Raw genomic sequence first — 15,819 nt, 5'->3', positions numbered from 1 at the left:
TATTAAATTCATATGAATCGTGCTTATTAATTTGAATCAGTCATGTTGCTGAAAAGTTTGACGCGTAGTGCACAGTGATTCAAAGCAGTGTTTCTTCTTCCAAAATAACGCTAAAATTGCTGATCTAAATTTAAATACTCTATTTTTGAAGTTTAACACAAGAAGTTTTTTTGATGGAGTACACAGCGGGGTCCTAGTAGCGTTTTATGGATTAACTGATCGATTGATTGTATTCGAGGCCTTGAAACACAATTATTCGTTTTCTTCATATAACTTCTCAATAAAAGGTATATACACAAAATTGATTGATATTCATTTATTTTTTGATTGCGTTATATTTAGGTTGGTTGCAGTTTTTACAGAGTTCACACATGCCGACAGGCCTCAACCTTTTCTTTAAAACAAATTAATATATACAGAAAATGAAATGATTACACTGTCGATAAAAAAAATCATGAAAGTCTACCAAATTTTATTTCATGTGAAATTTATCAAAATTATCTGTTTAGAATTTTTTCTCAGTGTCGATTCAGAAATGTCGTCAAACACATTGCTTCTCGCAGTCCTCTCGAGAAAGAAAATTATTGGCATTCCCGCAACATCCGCCATACCGGAAGACCTCACATCGACCGGAAGTTGCGCTGTACCACCAGCGAGGAATGGCGGCTATACAAGGTCCTGGAAGTTTTGGTAGCTGACAAGGGGAGATAAGGAGTGGAAGATCTACATTGACAATGAAATGTTATATCCACTTTATATATTGATACATATACAAAATTAGCCAAACACTCAATTCATTAACAATTGTTAAAATGAAAGATATTAGGTTGATATGTAAAGCTTCTGGCGGAAAATGTATGACAGATCGGCAACCTTAACAGTGTCTGTCAAGCAAATAGACGAGAAAACCGTAATCGAAAATGTTTTCATAATTTTGTATACATTTTGAATCAATTTAATGATTATCGACTTTCTCCTTAGATAAAAAGAAATCTTTTAACAGGATATTCCCTGAGATCTACCTTAATAGATGAACATTTTCATCAGGATCAGTTATTAAGAATCATAGCATGATTTATCTAAGATGTTACATTTCAAATGAAGCTTCCGGGTAAATTGATAGCTTACAGTCTAAGGGGAAAGGGCGATTTAAGTTTCTAAAATTGTGCCTTGTCCCTGTTGAATAAAATTCAAAATATGTTCAATATATTCGGTACCAATATAAACATGGTATAGTATAGTTGGTCAACAAATGACTTCCTCAGACCTACCTGAAAATTTAAATATGATATTTTTGGCCTATAAAGCAAACAAACAATTAAACAAACAAACAAACAAACAAACAAACAATTAGTAAACTAAAAATTAAAATACTTTAGCTTTAAAATCTTATTTTTTTTTTTCAATATCTAAATGCAGAGCATTTTATCTAAAGGATTTAAATATAGTCTATATAGCCATCATTCACCAAAAGTTTTGAATCTGGTGAGAGGTTTCTTACATTTGATCTGTTTAGGAATTTTGTCAGGGATAATGCACATAGATCGGCACCCACAGCCGTAAGAGCAGCATTTCTGTCCTAAAGTGCAAAAAAGAAAGACATGAAATAGAAGTTTATATTCTCAATATGTTCTACATCGTAATTAAAAAAAAAACAATTATACGCAGTTTCAGAAATCGCCCCTCTCCCACTCTCCCGGGGACTGTTGAGTCTGAGCCCCATCTACGTTATATTTCTGTGTTAAAATTAAAAGATTTGATTTTCTCTCTAAGTCCCCCTTCCATATACTTGAACGATAGTATACTTCTATTGTATAGCATCTTACCCCCACCCTCCAAAAAACTCGAAAAATAACTAACTGTCTACTTAAGGATGATGTTTACTCAGAATGAAAAAAAAAATCCACTGATGATAATGAAAAGTCATCTTTTGTATGTTATAGACCTTTGATTGTATTGTTATTGTTCACTTTCAAAAAAGTAGGTTATTTTCATTTAACACTTAAAAAAATGAAATACAGTTTATGAATGGTAGTGGCACTTCATAAATACAAAGCAGTTAGATTTCACCGACAATTTTAAGAAAAATTCCAGTCCGAATTTCCTCTATTAGTTTTCAAATCCCTACCCATTTTTGATCCAAGTTTACAAAAAATTGAATGATGACAAAACATTTATAGTATGGAACTGCTTATATTAACCTTATAGTATTGACATAAAAATTATATGTGGTAAATGATCAAAATTTTGAGATATGGTGTCTTTTATCGTTTTAAAGCATTTTTCAATACTTTTGCAATTCGTACCATACCCTTATTTTAATGAATAAGTGAGGTTAAACCATCAGAAAATATGAAAAATTAAATAGATTAAGATATTGAACCTCAACTTTTCATATTAGAGTGCTGCCAAAAATGTTAACGCGGAAAACAAAATCTGCAAAATTTAGTCCGAATTTCATATGTTTGGCTAAAAGCCTATTTTTGTTTCAGCCTAATGCCATAATAAAGTAAAAATGTTGAATGTTTCGTCAATAATAATTCATTTTGTTTAGAACAAATTTTACTCATTACATTGAACTTTATCCAACAATCCGAATTTGAGAACTCAAACCCTGAGTAAACAGCACCCTTAAGCATAATGAGAAAAAATAAGCATAAATTACACTATATTTACAAAATAACGACATAATACTTAAGGTTTCCATATCCTAAAGAAATTAGAGCAATGATTAACAGCACATTCCAAAAAGGCGACACTTTATCAAGCATCATAAAAATGTATCCTTTATATTCAATGTAACTTCATACTATTTAAAGCAGCATAATCCCAAACATCATTTTATCAAAACACAGAATAAAGGAAGATCCAATTTCATAATATTCTTTGGCAAACAAACAAAACTTCTCGAATTCATAAACCACTTGGCTAGCTGTCAGCAAGCATAACAGCTAAAATTAATTAAAATTAATGTGCAATGCACATGCAGACATCCCAATTAATCAAGATTTTAACATTCACCGGATCGGATTTTTTTTCTCAAGAAAAAAACAATGTGCAATTGTGTATTTGTATTAAGATTTTTATCAATTGTTATGAATCTTGGTCATACACTGTAGTATAAAGGATTATCTAATACATGTTTTATACGTTTAATTCGAATGCAATGCAGATGTTTGATGAAAATAAAATTTCAGGTGACGCAAATCCAACACAGAATAAAAATAGTAAATGAATAATTTTAACAAGAAATTCAAAAAACATTGGTAAAAGAAAATAAAAATGAATAAAAACTTAAACAAAAATTGAATGAAAATTTTTCTCACTTGCGGGGCAATCAATATCTTTTTTGCACCAGATGTTTCCAAGGTGACAGTCACATGGCGTCCATACCGGAAGTTGTGGACATGCTCCGGATTTTGAAGGAAAAATATCCGGACAGAAAGGTGTCGCCAGGGTTTCATATTTTGCAGAAGAGTAAATCTAAGTTGCATATGATAACAGAAATACTTCATACAATAAAATACAATAACTTTTTTATCACGTGCTTCAAGATAAAAAGAGGTCGAGAATTCTTGTATTTTTCTAGTCCAAAACTAGGGAAGGATTTTATCCGCCGTACACTTGCAACTTTTTAACTCATAGGGAACTACAGTCTCAATGTCGTCCATCCATTTTTCTCAGACGGGGGGGCAATAGACCCTAGGCACCTGAATTTTTATCAATGAGTCGCGTAATAAGTCATATATCGAAAAATTTTACCCCTACTATATATTCAGGTGCCTGTGTATAGACATGCATACAGGTAGAATTTCCTACCCTGGCTATAGAATATTTCAAATCAAATTCATTGAATGAACAACTTTCTTACTCTCAAATTATATTTTAGCTGGTTAATTTGCAAATAATTGTAAAAACTTAACATAATTTGTTCACAGTGCTATTATTGAAAAATCCTTTTTGACTTTAGAATAAATAGAGAACAAATTCAATTAGATACGTTTTTCCAAAGCATTTAAATTAATCAAATATAAAAAAAAAACGTCCGAGGAGTAACTTTGAAATGATAAGGAAAGAAAAGTAACGGTATAAATCAACCACTTTTCAGATATGATTAAGAGAGAAAGAGAGAAAAAGAGAGAGAGAGAGAGAGAGAGAGAGAGAGAGAGAGAGAGAGAGAGAGAGAGAGAGAGAGAGAGAGATGATTTCATAATTCAAATCTATACAGTATAAACAAAATAAATTACCTGAATTAAATCAACAGAGAGAATGAGCCAAGTAAAAAAAGTCCACCACATATCTGCTTACCAGTCATAAGAGAAAAGCTTCAGTCTAAGGGAGAGAACTCACGTGCGTCGTCAAAAAGGACGTGCGGTCCGTCTATTTCAATTATCGAGGACAATTATCTTTCTTGTCAAAATTCAAAACATTAAAGCAGTTTTCATTCAGGGGTTAATCATTAATCATAATGAGCATATTTACAGCGGTTTTTTATTCATGAGGATGACAACGTACATTATTAAGTTAAGACATTTTAGAACTCCTTAGGCCGGGATGTGGTTTTTCCATCCAGGAAAATCTTATTGTTATGAACTTAAAAACATTGTTGACTGTCCATGTACATGCCTGAATATCAAAAATTGCAACAGGTTATAATATTTTAAAGATTTTAAAATCGAAGCATCAATTTTCCTCCCTTTGATCTCAAAAACCCAAAAAAGACCTTACAGAGAGATCCTAAGTGTGCGATGTTTGAGGTTTTTTTTTGAATTACATTCATGCCCAATTGTAAGTTTTGAATAACTTAACGAAACAAACTCATAAGTGTAATGTAAATATTCTTTATCTTTTTTTCTTACCCAAAAAAAACCCCCGAAATATTTTTGATATTTTGAAAATATTAAATGGTGACAATATTCATGTGTTGTAGCATCAGCACCGACAAAAGAACAAAACAAAATAAAAACATACATGTGAGGTAGGTATTCTTTATTTTTATACAACACAAAAATACCGGTATTTTACATATTTCTGACAAGTACATGTATGATGCTGTCTATATATTTAAATGTCGTGACGTCAGCACCGACATCCCACGTTGGGTATACACGCCTCCCCCTTGGTACAGCACTCTATTTTACCGGGCAGGTACTCACATTTTGTTGTGCCGATCTTACAGCCCGTGAAATGGAAACTCTGGTAGGATGTCTTAAAGAGACAAAAATTAAAGTAAAGCCAACAAAAACAGCTGCGTTCAACAGACAAAAAGCTGGAAGCTTAAATGCTAAAATTATATACTGTTTGACATCAGCAAATCTAATTCTGATTGGTACAACATACAGGGACGGAAAATCAAAGTACTGACAATACAACCAGCTTGACACAACACAACATGATGGAAAATCAAAGTACTGACAATACAACCAGCTTGACACAACACAACATGATGGAAAATCAAAGTACTGACAATACAACCAGCTTGACACAACACAACATGATGGAAAATCAAAGTACTGACAATACAACCAGCTTGACACAATACAACATGATGGAAAATCAAAGTACTGACAATACAACCAGCTTGACACAACACAACATGACGGGAAATAAAATTATTGTGAATGCAAACAGCTAATAGAAAACAAAAGGAGAGAAAATCAAATAATTGTCAATACGATCACAGCATACATTAAAGATTACGGCTAGAGGGTGGGGTCCTCTATTTAAATGAGAACATTATGAATTAAAATCATAACTAAAATGATAATCTCAAAGATTCTTGTATATGTAGGTTTTACTGATCTAAAAGTTCAATTTATTGTGTTCTGTCTTAGGCATAATCCATAAGATATTCTTCTTTTCTTCATAATACAAGAAATGACGAAAAACCCCTAAATTGAAAAGACTACTTTTGTGTGAAGGTATTCAGGGCTATCTTAACTTCAACCATGCCGCCCTGCTAACTTAAATCTGCTTCAGTTAAATTTAGATTTTGATCCCTTGAGAAAGCATGTTTTTTTCCAATCTTTTAACAAGTTATATATAATTAGGACCTGCAAACTTGTAACATATCCCTTTGCATACATGTACATACATTTATATGTGCAAGAGACATCTTACATTCTAAATGGTCATAACTATAGTTAAAAACAAACAAAGGGAACAATTAAGTAAACTGTAAACCCACCGCCCCCAAAACAACTGAACCAAATCGAAATATTGACTTTGATTTCTTAATCTCACAACACACAGAGGAGGAGAACATTTTAATTCTCTTTTAGTGCATGCTGGTTGATATATATGCACTTGTATTTGAACTACACTTCAATAAGGCAAATTTCTAATTATTACACCATAACATGAGGTGATTTTCAAACGTTACGTTTTCAACGTACATTATTGCTTAAGAGAGGGTCAATGACTTTCCTCCAGTCCTCAAGACTCCAAGACGCGTCGGCAGCTACTATGACGTCATTGATGGTAAACATGGGGGTCCCCGATATTCCACCTAGGTACAAAAAAAATATATTACAGCTTTCAATAACATTATCTAACAAACAATACTCTTCTCGTCGGACTACACATATTTTAAAACATTTGAAAAGAATAAGAAAAAATGAAAGTATCATGAATATGTATTACTAGTTGGTACGGCGCAACTATTCAATACTTTCATGACAAATACATAAATGATAAGTTTAATTGATAAGGCACCTGTCTGTTTAATAAAAATAAGATGAAAACCGCAGAATTTGAAGCTCTAAGTTTCCAATCAAATATATAATACATACGAGTGCATGTGTATTTCCATTCCACACGTGCATCCTCATCAACTAATGGGTCCGCCATTTTCTGGACAAATACAGATTTCTGTATTCCGAGCCCGGCAGCTATATCACCCAACATACTGCAATGACAGAGTTTATAACGTATATGATACGTTATACGTTATATGGTCATGAAACATAATTATGTTTGCAATATTCAGAAATTTCAATATGAATCCTTTAAAAGATATCAATCTAGATGAGATAATAAATTGTTTGACTATTAATATAGTATTAATGCCGAATTGTCACAGAATAATAGAATATCAACAAGACTGACAGAAATAATTGAAATGGTAAATCATTAGAAATTTACTACCTGATGATTTGAATCTCTGACATTGATTTCGTTGCAGTGTTTGACAGAGTGTCGATCTTGTCGTATACACTTCCGGTCCAGTTGTACACTCCTTGAGCCGAGCTGATCATTCTATTCACCACTTGGGCCCCCTACACATATTTGTACAATTTAGGAGCATTCTTACATTTGGAATAGCAGTCTTTCTTGCTAAACTTGATTTATCAGAAAAATGTTTCTGTGTCAGCGGGACTTGAAATGTGTGTTAATAGACTATGAACTTATATTAAAGAAATAAAAATAATATTTGAACACATCCTTACCATTGCTACGAGAAATGAATTTCTATGATACGGTAGCGGAAACATGTGCATACGAAGAGTAAGAACGTCCGGTCCATAGTGATTTGCCAATTGTAGTAGTGTAGGAAACACCTCTTTACTATCCGGACAGACAGGACCAAGGAAGGCATCGATGTTCACTGGGGTGAGACCTTTAACCTCTCCGAAGACGTATCCAAGCTTCCGCTTGGGAATCGGTACCTGTGACGTAACAATACTAAAAAGCGAGGCAAACAGTATGAATTGATGGAACGCCATTTTAACTCTATGCGAAACTGGTTCAGGTTGTATAGATAAGAAATGTCAACGTTCTAAAGAGAATCGATTTGTGTGGAGTGATAAGAAAAGGACGAGTTATCGACGTTATCAATGTTTTAGGACGTTAGTGTTTTTCGTTTTTGTGTTTTGTCCAAATGTAAATGAAAGCGGATAATAATTTAACGTATTCAAAGTAAAAACTTTTATTTTTACTTCTTAGAAAACAATAAAAAAAATCCCATCAGGTTTAATGTTTCAAAACCTCTGACATAAAATTGAGATATTTAATACATTCATCAAATTTCAATTGCTCTTACTGGGAAATGTTGTTTAACACTGAATAAGACACTGAGAAAAAATCCTTTAAAACAGTACTATGGAAGGGTAATGAAACATCCAAAATATTTATTTATATCGATACCTACACATGTATAAACAACACAGTACTTATACAGTTTTTTTTTATCGATTTAAATAACAAAATCACAGAGTATCGTGTTGTATAAATGGTAAAGCTACATTGAAAGGCACATAATTCTAAAGGTACATGTATATATTTATCTTTAATCAAATACTTTTACAACCAATCTTTTATATATCAATTAAAACACAGAAATTTGGGAAGTTGTGTTATACAACATATTAACAAATTAGATTTGATAAGGAGTTTAAAGATATTAGGAAATTGGCTGCCTACCACTTACGCAATGAATGTCACATTCATATTACAAAAACAAAAGTACAAGTTTGCTAGCATATAGTGGGTATGTTATGTATGTTGTATGAAAAAAAACCAACATTATTATGAATTGTTGTTTTTACACAATCTATTTTCTTTCTTTGAAACCGCCAAAGCTTAACTCCGGTGTTGATTTTAATGGAGCACAATGAAGTTCACACCAAGCGCATTGATTTTTAATGAAAAAAAAACCACTATTTGGAGAACAATTCTTGATCCAAAATTTTTGACAATAGTTTATCCCATGAATTCTTGTCCGAATCAGAAGAGCCTGGCGTGGTGGTTGTCTTCGCTGTTTTCATCACAATTGCTTCTTTTTTGGTTGTTTTTGATTTAGCTGTTGACCTTACTTTGGCTTGTAAAGTTGTCTTTTGCTGTTCATTAACACTTTCTGTTGATTTTGTTGCTGTAATTGTTGTTTTTGTTGTTGTTGTTGTTGATGATGATGATGATAATGTTGATGATGATGATGAAACTTTTATATCTGTCATTCTCCGTCCATCTTTATTGTTTGTCACACTCCCTGACGGCAAATCATTTCTTGTTCCGGACACTATATTTGGTTTCTTTCTCGATTGTTCTGAATCAGCAACAGTGCCATTTTGACCGATTTTCGTCCCTTTTGTTTCATTCGGCGTGCTCTTGGTCCTTATAATTCCTACATAATATTATATAGAGAAGTTGTCAGGTTGAGAACATTTTGTACGTTAATTAGATGTTATTGTTAAATATGAATTATTGCTTTATTAATCAATCTATTATAAATATTATATAGAGTTAAAAGGTTGAGAACATTTTGTACGTTAATTAGAAGTTATTGTTAAATATAAATTATTACGGTTGGAACATTATACTTCTTGTTCTAAAGGTATTTTAATGCAAAATGAAACTGGTGCTGTATGCGTATATTATTATAACCAAACGTAACTCTTTCCGCTTTTAAAATTCACTAATGTCAGGGCCTATTTATTTCCTGCAACCCCCCCCCCCCCCCCCACTTTGTTCATATATTCAAATATGAAAATTTAAAATTTAAAGCTAATTTAGAATACTGTGGAATCATGAGAATCCGTGGTGGCTTAATTTTTATCGTAATCGTTAGAAGCCCCCTCCCAAACCAATGTATATTGTCGACAAAAACAAAATTTGAAAGAGTTTTCTTACTGAAACCCGACGTATCCACGAAATTAAACCCCCGCGAATAAACAAAAAGCCCACAATTCACAAAAAAAATGGCTCTTACAAATTTAATTAATTCCAGAGTAAATAATTTTAAATAAAATGCTAAAATTTGAATTTAAATTAACTTGCAAACTTAGTTATGCATGCATTGTTCAACTGCACCACAGAGTATTCTATAAAACAAGTACTAGCATTACTGATAGTTCTTTTAACAACTTTGATAGGTATCAAAGTTGTTTTTTTTTACGTCACAAGTTCACAAGACTGATCAGATATCAGCAAATCCCATTTTCATATTGTAAAATCATTATCATTTAACTGTTAGAAATAAATTCCGAATCAGTGAGAATCTTTTTTAAAGGCACGAAATTATGTAGTCAAAGGAATACAGCTGCTAACATACCTTTGTCAGGTTTAACGTGTTGTCCATTTACTGATTGAATGGTGGCGTCACTTCCTTCTTTGATGACGTTAATGACGATTGTTTTGATTTCGTCGACGTCACTCTTACTATTGTGGTCATTTAGGTCAAGTGTGAGAGAGAAGTAGATGTCGTCCTGTGTTTTCCTTTAAGTAACAAGAGATGTTTGTGAAACACTTATACCTCCCGCTTTTTGACATACCTTATAGGTTACATAACCCTTCAGTGCATGCAATATACATGGAAATGAAATTGACTTTTTGAACTTACAATCAATGCGGGTCATTTACAGGTACTATCTGAGATGCATTGTTATGAATACGTTATAATTATAACAAGTATGACGAGTCTAAAGCTAAACAAGTTTTAAAATTATAGGTTGCACAAATCTGTTACATTACATCATTTGCAAAAACACGTTTTTCATGTAAAATCAGTATTTAATTTATTTAACTTTTGGAGAGGTAATGAACGGAAAGCAAATATGTCAAATATTGCGTGATTGTACCTAAAACCTAACCGACCGACCGACAACAACAACAAAGCAATAAGCCCTCCCTTCGTCGAGGGGGGGGGGGGGGGGGCATAATAAAAGATAAAGAATATTGCATGTTTTACGTATAAAGAATATTGCATTTTTTTACAATTTAAATAATATCAGAGTGTATATGAACATTACTAGATGTAAAGGAAATTGTACAATCATTTATTTTTTTTCCAAAGAGACACATGCTCACGTCAAAATATACATGTGCATAAACACATGTTTATCATCCGGTAAAATCAGAATACAAAACAACAAAAACATCAATCAACTAATCAATCAATAACGATTTAAGGTTGAGATGTACACAAAAAGATTGCTGAAGAACAAAAGTTACCTCGTGACAAAGGAATGGCAACTGATAAAATTTCTTTTCCAATCCGACAAATAAATTGCATGCTTTATCTGTAAAATGAGCCAAGAAATTTGTAAAAATATGCAACAATTTTTCATAATTTTCATCGTTCCCTTTTTAAAGCATAATTCAACTTTGAATTCATGGGAAGTGATGCTTGTTTCAGCCTTTATAATTGGCTGTTACGATAAAAAAATTCTCAACTTCAAAATATGTGAAGGGTGAACAACAAATAATTATTAGATCCGGATATAAAGAACAATCTTTTTTAAGTATTAAAACATTGTATTGTTGAAAAGCTAAACATTATTTGTCATAGAGCTCTCCTTGAAATGACTGAAATCAGTCCCTTTACATCACTATCACCTTCTCACAATAAGCATCTGCTTCTTTTATTTGTCCTGTGTCAGTTCCATGTTGCTGTGTTGTGTTGTCTTTTGTTACACTAAAGGTGACGTGTAATCTCGTTATATCTGTAAAAGGGTACATAAGATTAATGTTAGCTCTTACATATATCTACATGTATAAAACATAATATATGTACCTATAATTCATCATACATGCAGTTAAAACTATAAGATTAATTATGTATGCCTTAGTGAACAATTAGATTTTTTGCTTTTAAGCATCTCCCATGTTGGAACGCTCCGATGAAAGAGAAGTAAGATTATGAAACTGTAAATGTAGATGGCATCTAAAAAGGGTCACCTGATGACACTAATGAAAATGTAGCTTTGAAATTATTAAATTATTTCAAAAATATAAAAATAATTATTTGCCAATGGAATGTTCTTGCTTTAAAGAACTGGGTATTGAAAAATGACATTGTTGTAGCTTGCTAAAGAAAACAATGCAATTTATATGATTAAATGTAGTTGATCTAAGCGCACTTTATTAAACTATTCTATTACTGCATCTTAAATAGATTTGAATCAGTATGAAGAACCTTGAGCTTTGTGTAAAATAAACTTTCTTTGCAATTACCTACTAGACAATTCTTCTTAAAAAGTTCAATCTATTAAAAGGGTGCGATTCTCTTATTCAGTGATTGAATTTTGACTGGTCAAATAGATAACCCCCGACCAAAGGACTGCGAACGATAGCATTGTCTAGCCGCCTAACTAAAAGTCATTTTTTGAAAATTGTCTAATTAAAGTTATTTTTCACAATAATGTAAACATCTATGTATATTTTCATTAAATATAAATGATTTGGTCAAATAAAGAGAGATAACTGTATTTTGGGTTAAAATAGCTCATTTCATAATAGAAAATAACGGAAAACGGAAATGTTTTTTAAAACATACCCCCCCCCCCACGTTAAACAAAAATTCCTTTTGAGGGGTTTTATATATTGTAATTTAGCATATTTATACCAAAGGGTTTGTTGTTTCCGGGGGGGGGGGGGGGAGGCATATGTCTACAGACCGGAATACATTCCAAAAAAAGAATTTTGCTTTGTAAATTTTCGAAAAATAATCAACAGATATGAATTAAAATGCAATTTTATTTTAATGTGTAACGTAAACATGTGTTTATTTAGTTTTATTGCACAAATCGGCCGCTAAATAATACTTTCCTCACTCATAGAGACTGATTTCTATGAAAAAAAAATTATCCCCCCCCCAAACAAAACTTTTGTTTAAAAATTAATATTTTGACTTCAAATTTTAGTTTTGAAATAAATCAATTAGGATTTGATCATACCTTTAAGTAGATAAATTTGTTTTTGAATATCTGACAGAAATTTCTAAATATTTGGATGTAAAATGTAGGCGGGAAACGGGCGCTAGCGTTCACAGTTCTTCAGTTTAAGCATCCCAATTTTGGCAACTGGTTATTAAGCAGTGGCCATTGTAAACCACAGTTTTAAGCAACCCAGTCTTTAATATTTTACACATTCAATGTAATGAGGTTTGACTGTTTACATGTATCTGCATAATCTTACCACTACGAGCGACAAAACTAAGTGTAATTCCAACAGCCACAGCGACAAAGACCACCACTAACAGCAAAACTATAAATAGAACAGGTATCCTGCCTCGTTTTGATTTTTCCTCGTGCTGACCGATCATGTCTGTCGCTGACATGTCCGAGTAAATCTCTATGTCATCAAGAGTTGTGTTGTAGTTTCCGACGAATGAAGCTCTCGCCGTATTTTCAGATATTGTACTAGTAGGTTTCCGTATGTTAGTAGCCAAAACTATCCAAGTAGGAATAGTTAACTGTAAAAAGAGGAAGGAAATTTTACATTAACAGACAATAAACATAAACATTTGCGTGTTTACCTTTCAAACAAGAATACACTCGTGCATTTGCTAAAAAAATAAAATTGTAAAGTTTGTTTAAAAAAGAAAATTTTAATCTTTTTAAAAAGAATACACTTTAGCAACTAGGAATACTTTCATGTAAACAATTCATCATAAATACATTTATTTTTTAAAAAATAAATTACGTCAGATTTCATGTGCACTAAACGTTTTTAATTTGTATGCTCTGTGTTTATAAAAGAAGAACAATTTATGCGTATAAAATAGCTCTGGACCAATTGATATTTCATATAAATAAATGAAAGAGCATTATTTGTTGGAATATAGAAAACTGCTTTATAAATTTTTTTTTCGAATTTAAAACCTCAAAGTAAATTCTCAGCAAACAATGAAAATGTGTATATCAAAGTAGGTTCATAACATTAGATACTTAGATTTTTTAACATCTTACTTACCGCATCTGTATTTGACAAACTTTTTCTCTTGTTGCTGTTACACTTATCCTTCTTTGCTAATTCTGTCTGTAGTAGAGACTCTCTTTGAATAAACATTCTCGCGACCTGGAAATTCTGCCAAATATTTTACCTTTAGGTATTTAATGTAAAATGTCTAACAGGCATAAACAAATTTTGTCGCCTAACTTTTGGCTGGTCATATTTCAACAGCACGCACACTAAATCAATGATATTATACCGTCCAAATGCGAAGGAACTCCAAATATACACGAATTTGTGTTTTGAAAAGAAATCCTAGTCAATGTTTGGGTGACCAACGTCGCATTAACTTTCGAATACCTTTCTTGGTCTACGTAGAAAGATATTTATTAGCCTCGACATGAAATGTGTGATTTCACAAATTAACGTCCAGTTCCATGTAAAATATAAAGAGAGGTGTGACACCTTTAAAATGGCCCATTAAATAAATTTAGATACATTAATTTAAACCGAATTTTAATAGAGTAAACAATGCTTGACAAAGACGTTATGTTTAGCAAATTTAAATTATATCATCCTGAACTGCTTTAGAAATTAGCATAAAATGATCATCTTTCTCGTCCTTTGGGAGTGCGTTCCACTAGATTTCATTTGAGAATGACATAGGTCATTTTGATTATTATGCGCATTCTTGAATACAAACATAAAATGTCGGTGAAAGTGTCACTTATATATCATGATTAGAAACTTCATATGTTAAATGGGTATGGAAACAATTCGTCATAAACCAGTTTCAAAGTAACTTTATTATTTTTTGTTTGAATAAAAGCAATGCTATTTGATTACCACATGTAGAAAGACATGACGAGAAGAATTATTAAAGTGCAGACTATCAAGCAACATAAAAGAAGATTCTAGATGTTGAGACACATAGGAGAATGTATTTAATGCTGCCCAATTGATTAAAATTATTGTATTTAATGTAACACTAATATGAATAAGTAGAAAACTTTATTTGAAAAATGTAGTTAATAATAAGATGTACATGTTCACAGAATATATTTAAATGAAAGCCCCTTTTATCTTTAGAGATGTGTTCAAAGAAGATAGGTTTAAAATGTATAAACCGACTTTTTCTCTTTTATCCAACTGTATGTACTTATACATGTTTAATTAACATGTAAACGTTTATCTCTGAACGCGACCTGTCACAATGTTTTATACTATAGTATAAGGCTTGAATTAACAGAGTTATGTCAAATGATAAAAAGAGCACATTTTCCCATAGATTAGAACATAACTTAAAAAGTGTGTTCATAGAACCAATTGCATTTGATAAAAAATAATGAGCATAACACGGATATTTCATCATATTGAGAACTTTCAGCACATAAGGAGAATACAAATTAGTTATTTCTAAGAAGTTTAACACGACTAAAAGCTTATTTGTAAGCAAGCATTAATATTCAGACCATATAAAGGGTTGTTACCAAAAATGCTTTCGTTGTCTTTTTTAAATTGTGTTATGCAATACAAATTTAGAGAATAAATTCATTTGACATTTGTCAAGGATTTATTCTATACACCAATGCTCTCTGCGTCTTTACAATACATTATTACTTTTTAGGTTTGTTACTGACTGTTTACATAAATTTGTGGGGTCGATAAAGTCCGCCTCGCCTTCTATGGACCTTACCGACACCGCAAATTTATGTAAACAGTCAGTAACAAACCCTAATACGTGTTTTGTTTTGTCGAGGACCTGAAGTTTGATATGTAAACAACAAAAGATAATATATAACAATTAAATTCATAGGCTTATTATCTTATTTTCTACTTTTTTCGTCAGTCGTCTATGCAAACCTGCATATATGTGATGTGATATATTTGATGGTATGTTCAAAGAACTGATGGCGTATTCAATAAACGTACAAGTCTATTTCAATTTGTATTGACATATAAATGGGTCAAAGGCATTTTTTAATTAAGCAATCACACTTATGTTTTTGATGAATACTGTAGTAATATTATATAGGAATTATTGAATAGATTTTATGCAAATTTGAGTCAAAGTTTTCTTTCGAGAAAGTATACGTATGTTATTGCATTTTTATCTGATAATTGTTAATTAAGTTGATGACTAATATAACT

At 31.8% G+C, this 15,819-nt stretch overlaps 3 protein-coding genes across 3 annotated transcripts; all 3 read right to left on the bottom strand.

The window, feature by feature from the left end:
* Positions 1 to 311: 311 nt before the first annotated feature.
* Positions 312 to 4,303, bottom strand: LOC128172553 (WAP four-disulfide core domain protein 8-like). The gene is made up of 4 exons (XM_052838308.1): positions 4,248 to 4,303; positions 3,327 to 3,483; positions 1,502 to 1,579; positions 312 to 723 (listed from the first exon to the last, which is right to left on the bottom strand). Exons 1-4 carry the CDS (start codon positions 4,296 to 4,298, stop codon positions 542 to 544), a joined length of 468 nt encoding a protein of 155 aa, XP_052694268.1. The 5' UTR covers positions 4,299 to 4,303; the 3' UTR covers positions 312 to 541.
* Positions 4,304 to 4,974: 671 nt separating this feature from the next.
* On the bottom strand, positions 4,975 to 7,759 carry LOC128172552 (uncharacterized). Its single transcript, XM_052838307.1, has 5 exons — positions 7,449 to 7,759; positions 7,147 to 7,277; positions 6,792 to 6,907; positions 6,396 to 6,508; positions 4,975 to 5,208 (listed from the first exon to the last, which is right to left on the bottom strand). Exons 1-5 carry the CDS (start codon positions 7,722 to 7,724, stop codon positions 5,080 to 5,082), a joined length of 765 nt encoding a protein of 254 aa, XP_052694267.1. The 5' UTR covers positions 7,725 to 7,759; the 3' UTR covers positions 4,975 to 5,079.
* Positions 7,760 to 8,098: 339 nt separating this feature from the next.
* On the bottom strand, positions 8,099 to 13,969 carry LOC128173281 (uncharacterized). The gene is made up of 6 exons (XM_052838997.1): positions 13,690 to 13,969; positions 12,913 to 13,189; positions 11,332 to 11,438; positions 10,948 to 11,015; positions 10,049 to 10,212; positions 8,099 to 9,121 (listed from the first exon to the last, which is right to left on the bottom strand). The coding sequence occupies exons 1-6, from the start codon at positions 13,783 to 13,785 to the stop codon at positions 8,658 to 8,660; spliced, it is 1,176 nt and encodes a 391-aa protein (XP_052694957.1). The 5' UTR covers positions 13,786 to 13,969; the 3' UTR covers positions 8,099 to 8,657.
* Positions 13,970 to 15,819: the final 1,850 nt, after the last annotated feature.

Source organism: Crassostrea angulata, chromosome 2 (genome assembly GCF_025612915.1).
Source record: "Crassostrea angulata isolate pt1a10 chromosome 2, ASM2561291v2, whole genome shotgun sequence".
Lineage (NCBI taxonomy): Eukaryota > Metazoa > Mollusca > Bivalvia > Ostreida > Ostreidae > Magallana > Magallana angulata.
Note: the sequence above shows the minus strand (reverse complement) of the source record. Positions and strands in the feature narration are given on the sequence as shown.

Coding starts and splice junctions, on each gene's coding strand:
- LOC128172552 (XM_052838307.1), bottom strand. CDS start 7,724: ATGGCGTTCCATCAATTCATACTGTTTGCCTCGCTTTTTAGTATTGTT. Junction 6,908..7,146: donor TCAGAGATTCAAATCATCAG/GTAGTAAATTTC, acceptor CTGTCATTGCAG/TATGTTGGGTGATATAGCTG. Junction 5,209..6,395: donor ACCCTCTCTTAAGCAATAAT/GTACGTTGAAAA, acceptor TGTCTCTTTAAG/ACATCCTACCAGAGTTTCCA.
- LOC128173281 (XM_052838997.1), bottom strand. CDS start 13,785: ATGTTTATTCAAAGAGAGTCTCTACTACAGACAGAATTAGCAAAGAAG. Junction 11,439..12,912: donor TAGTTTTGTCGCTCGTAGTG/GTAAGATTATGC, acceptor ACCCTTTTACAG/ATATAACGAGATTACACGTC. Junction 10,213..10,947: donor TGCCATTCCTTTGTCACGAG/GTAACTTTTGTT, acceptor TGTTACTTAAAG/GAAAACACAGGACGACATCT.
- LOC128172553 (XM_052838308.1), bottom strand. CDS start 4,298: ATGTGGTGGACTTTTTTTACTTGGCTCATTCTCTCTGTTGATTTAATT. Junction 3,484..4,247: donor TCTCTGTTGATTTAATTCAG/GTAATTTATTTT, acceptor TATGCAACTTAG/ATTTACTCTTCTGCAAAATA. Junction 1,580..3,326: donor AGATATTGATTGCCCCGCAA/GTGAGAAAAATT, acceptor TTTGCACTTTAG/GACAGAAATGCTGCTCTTAC.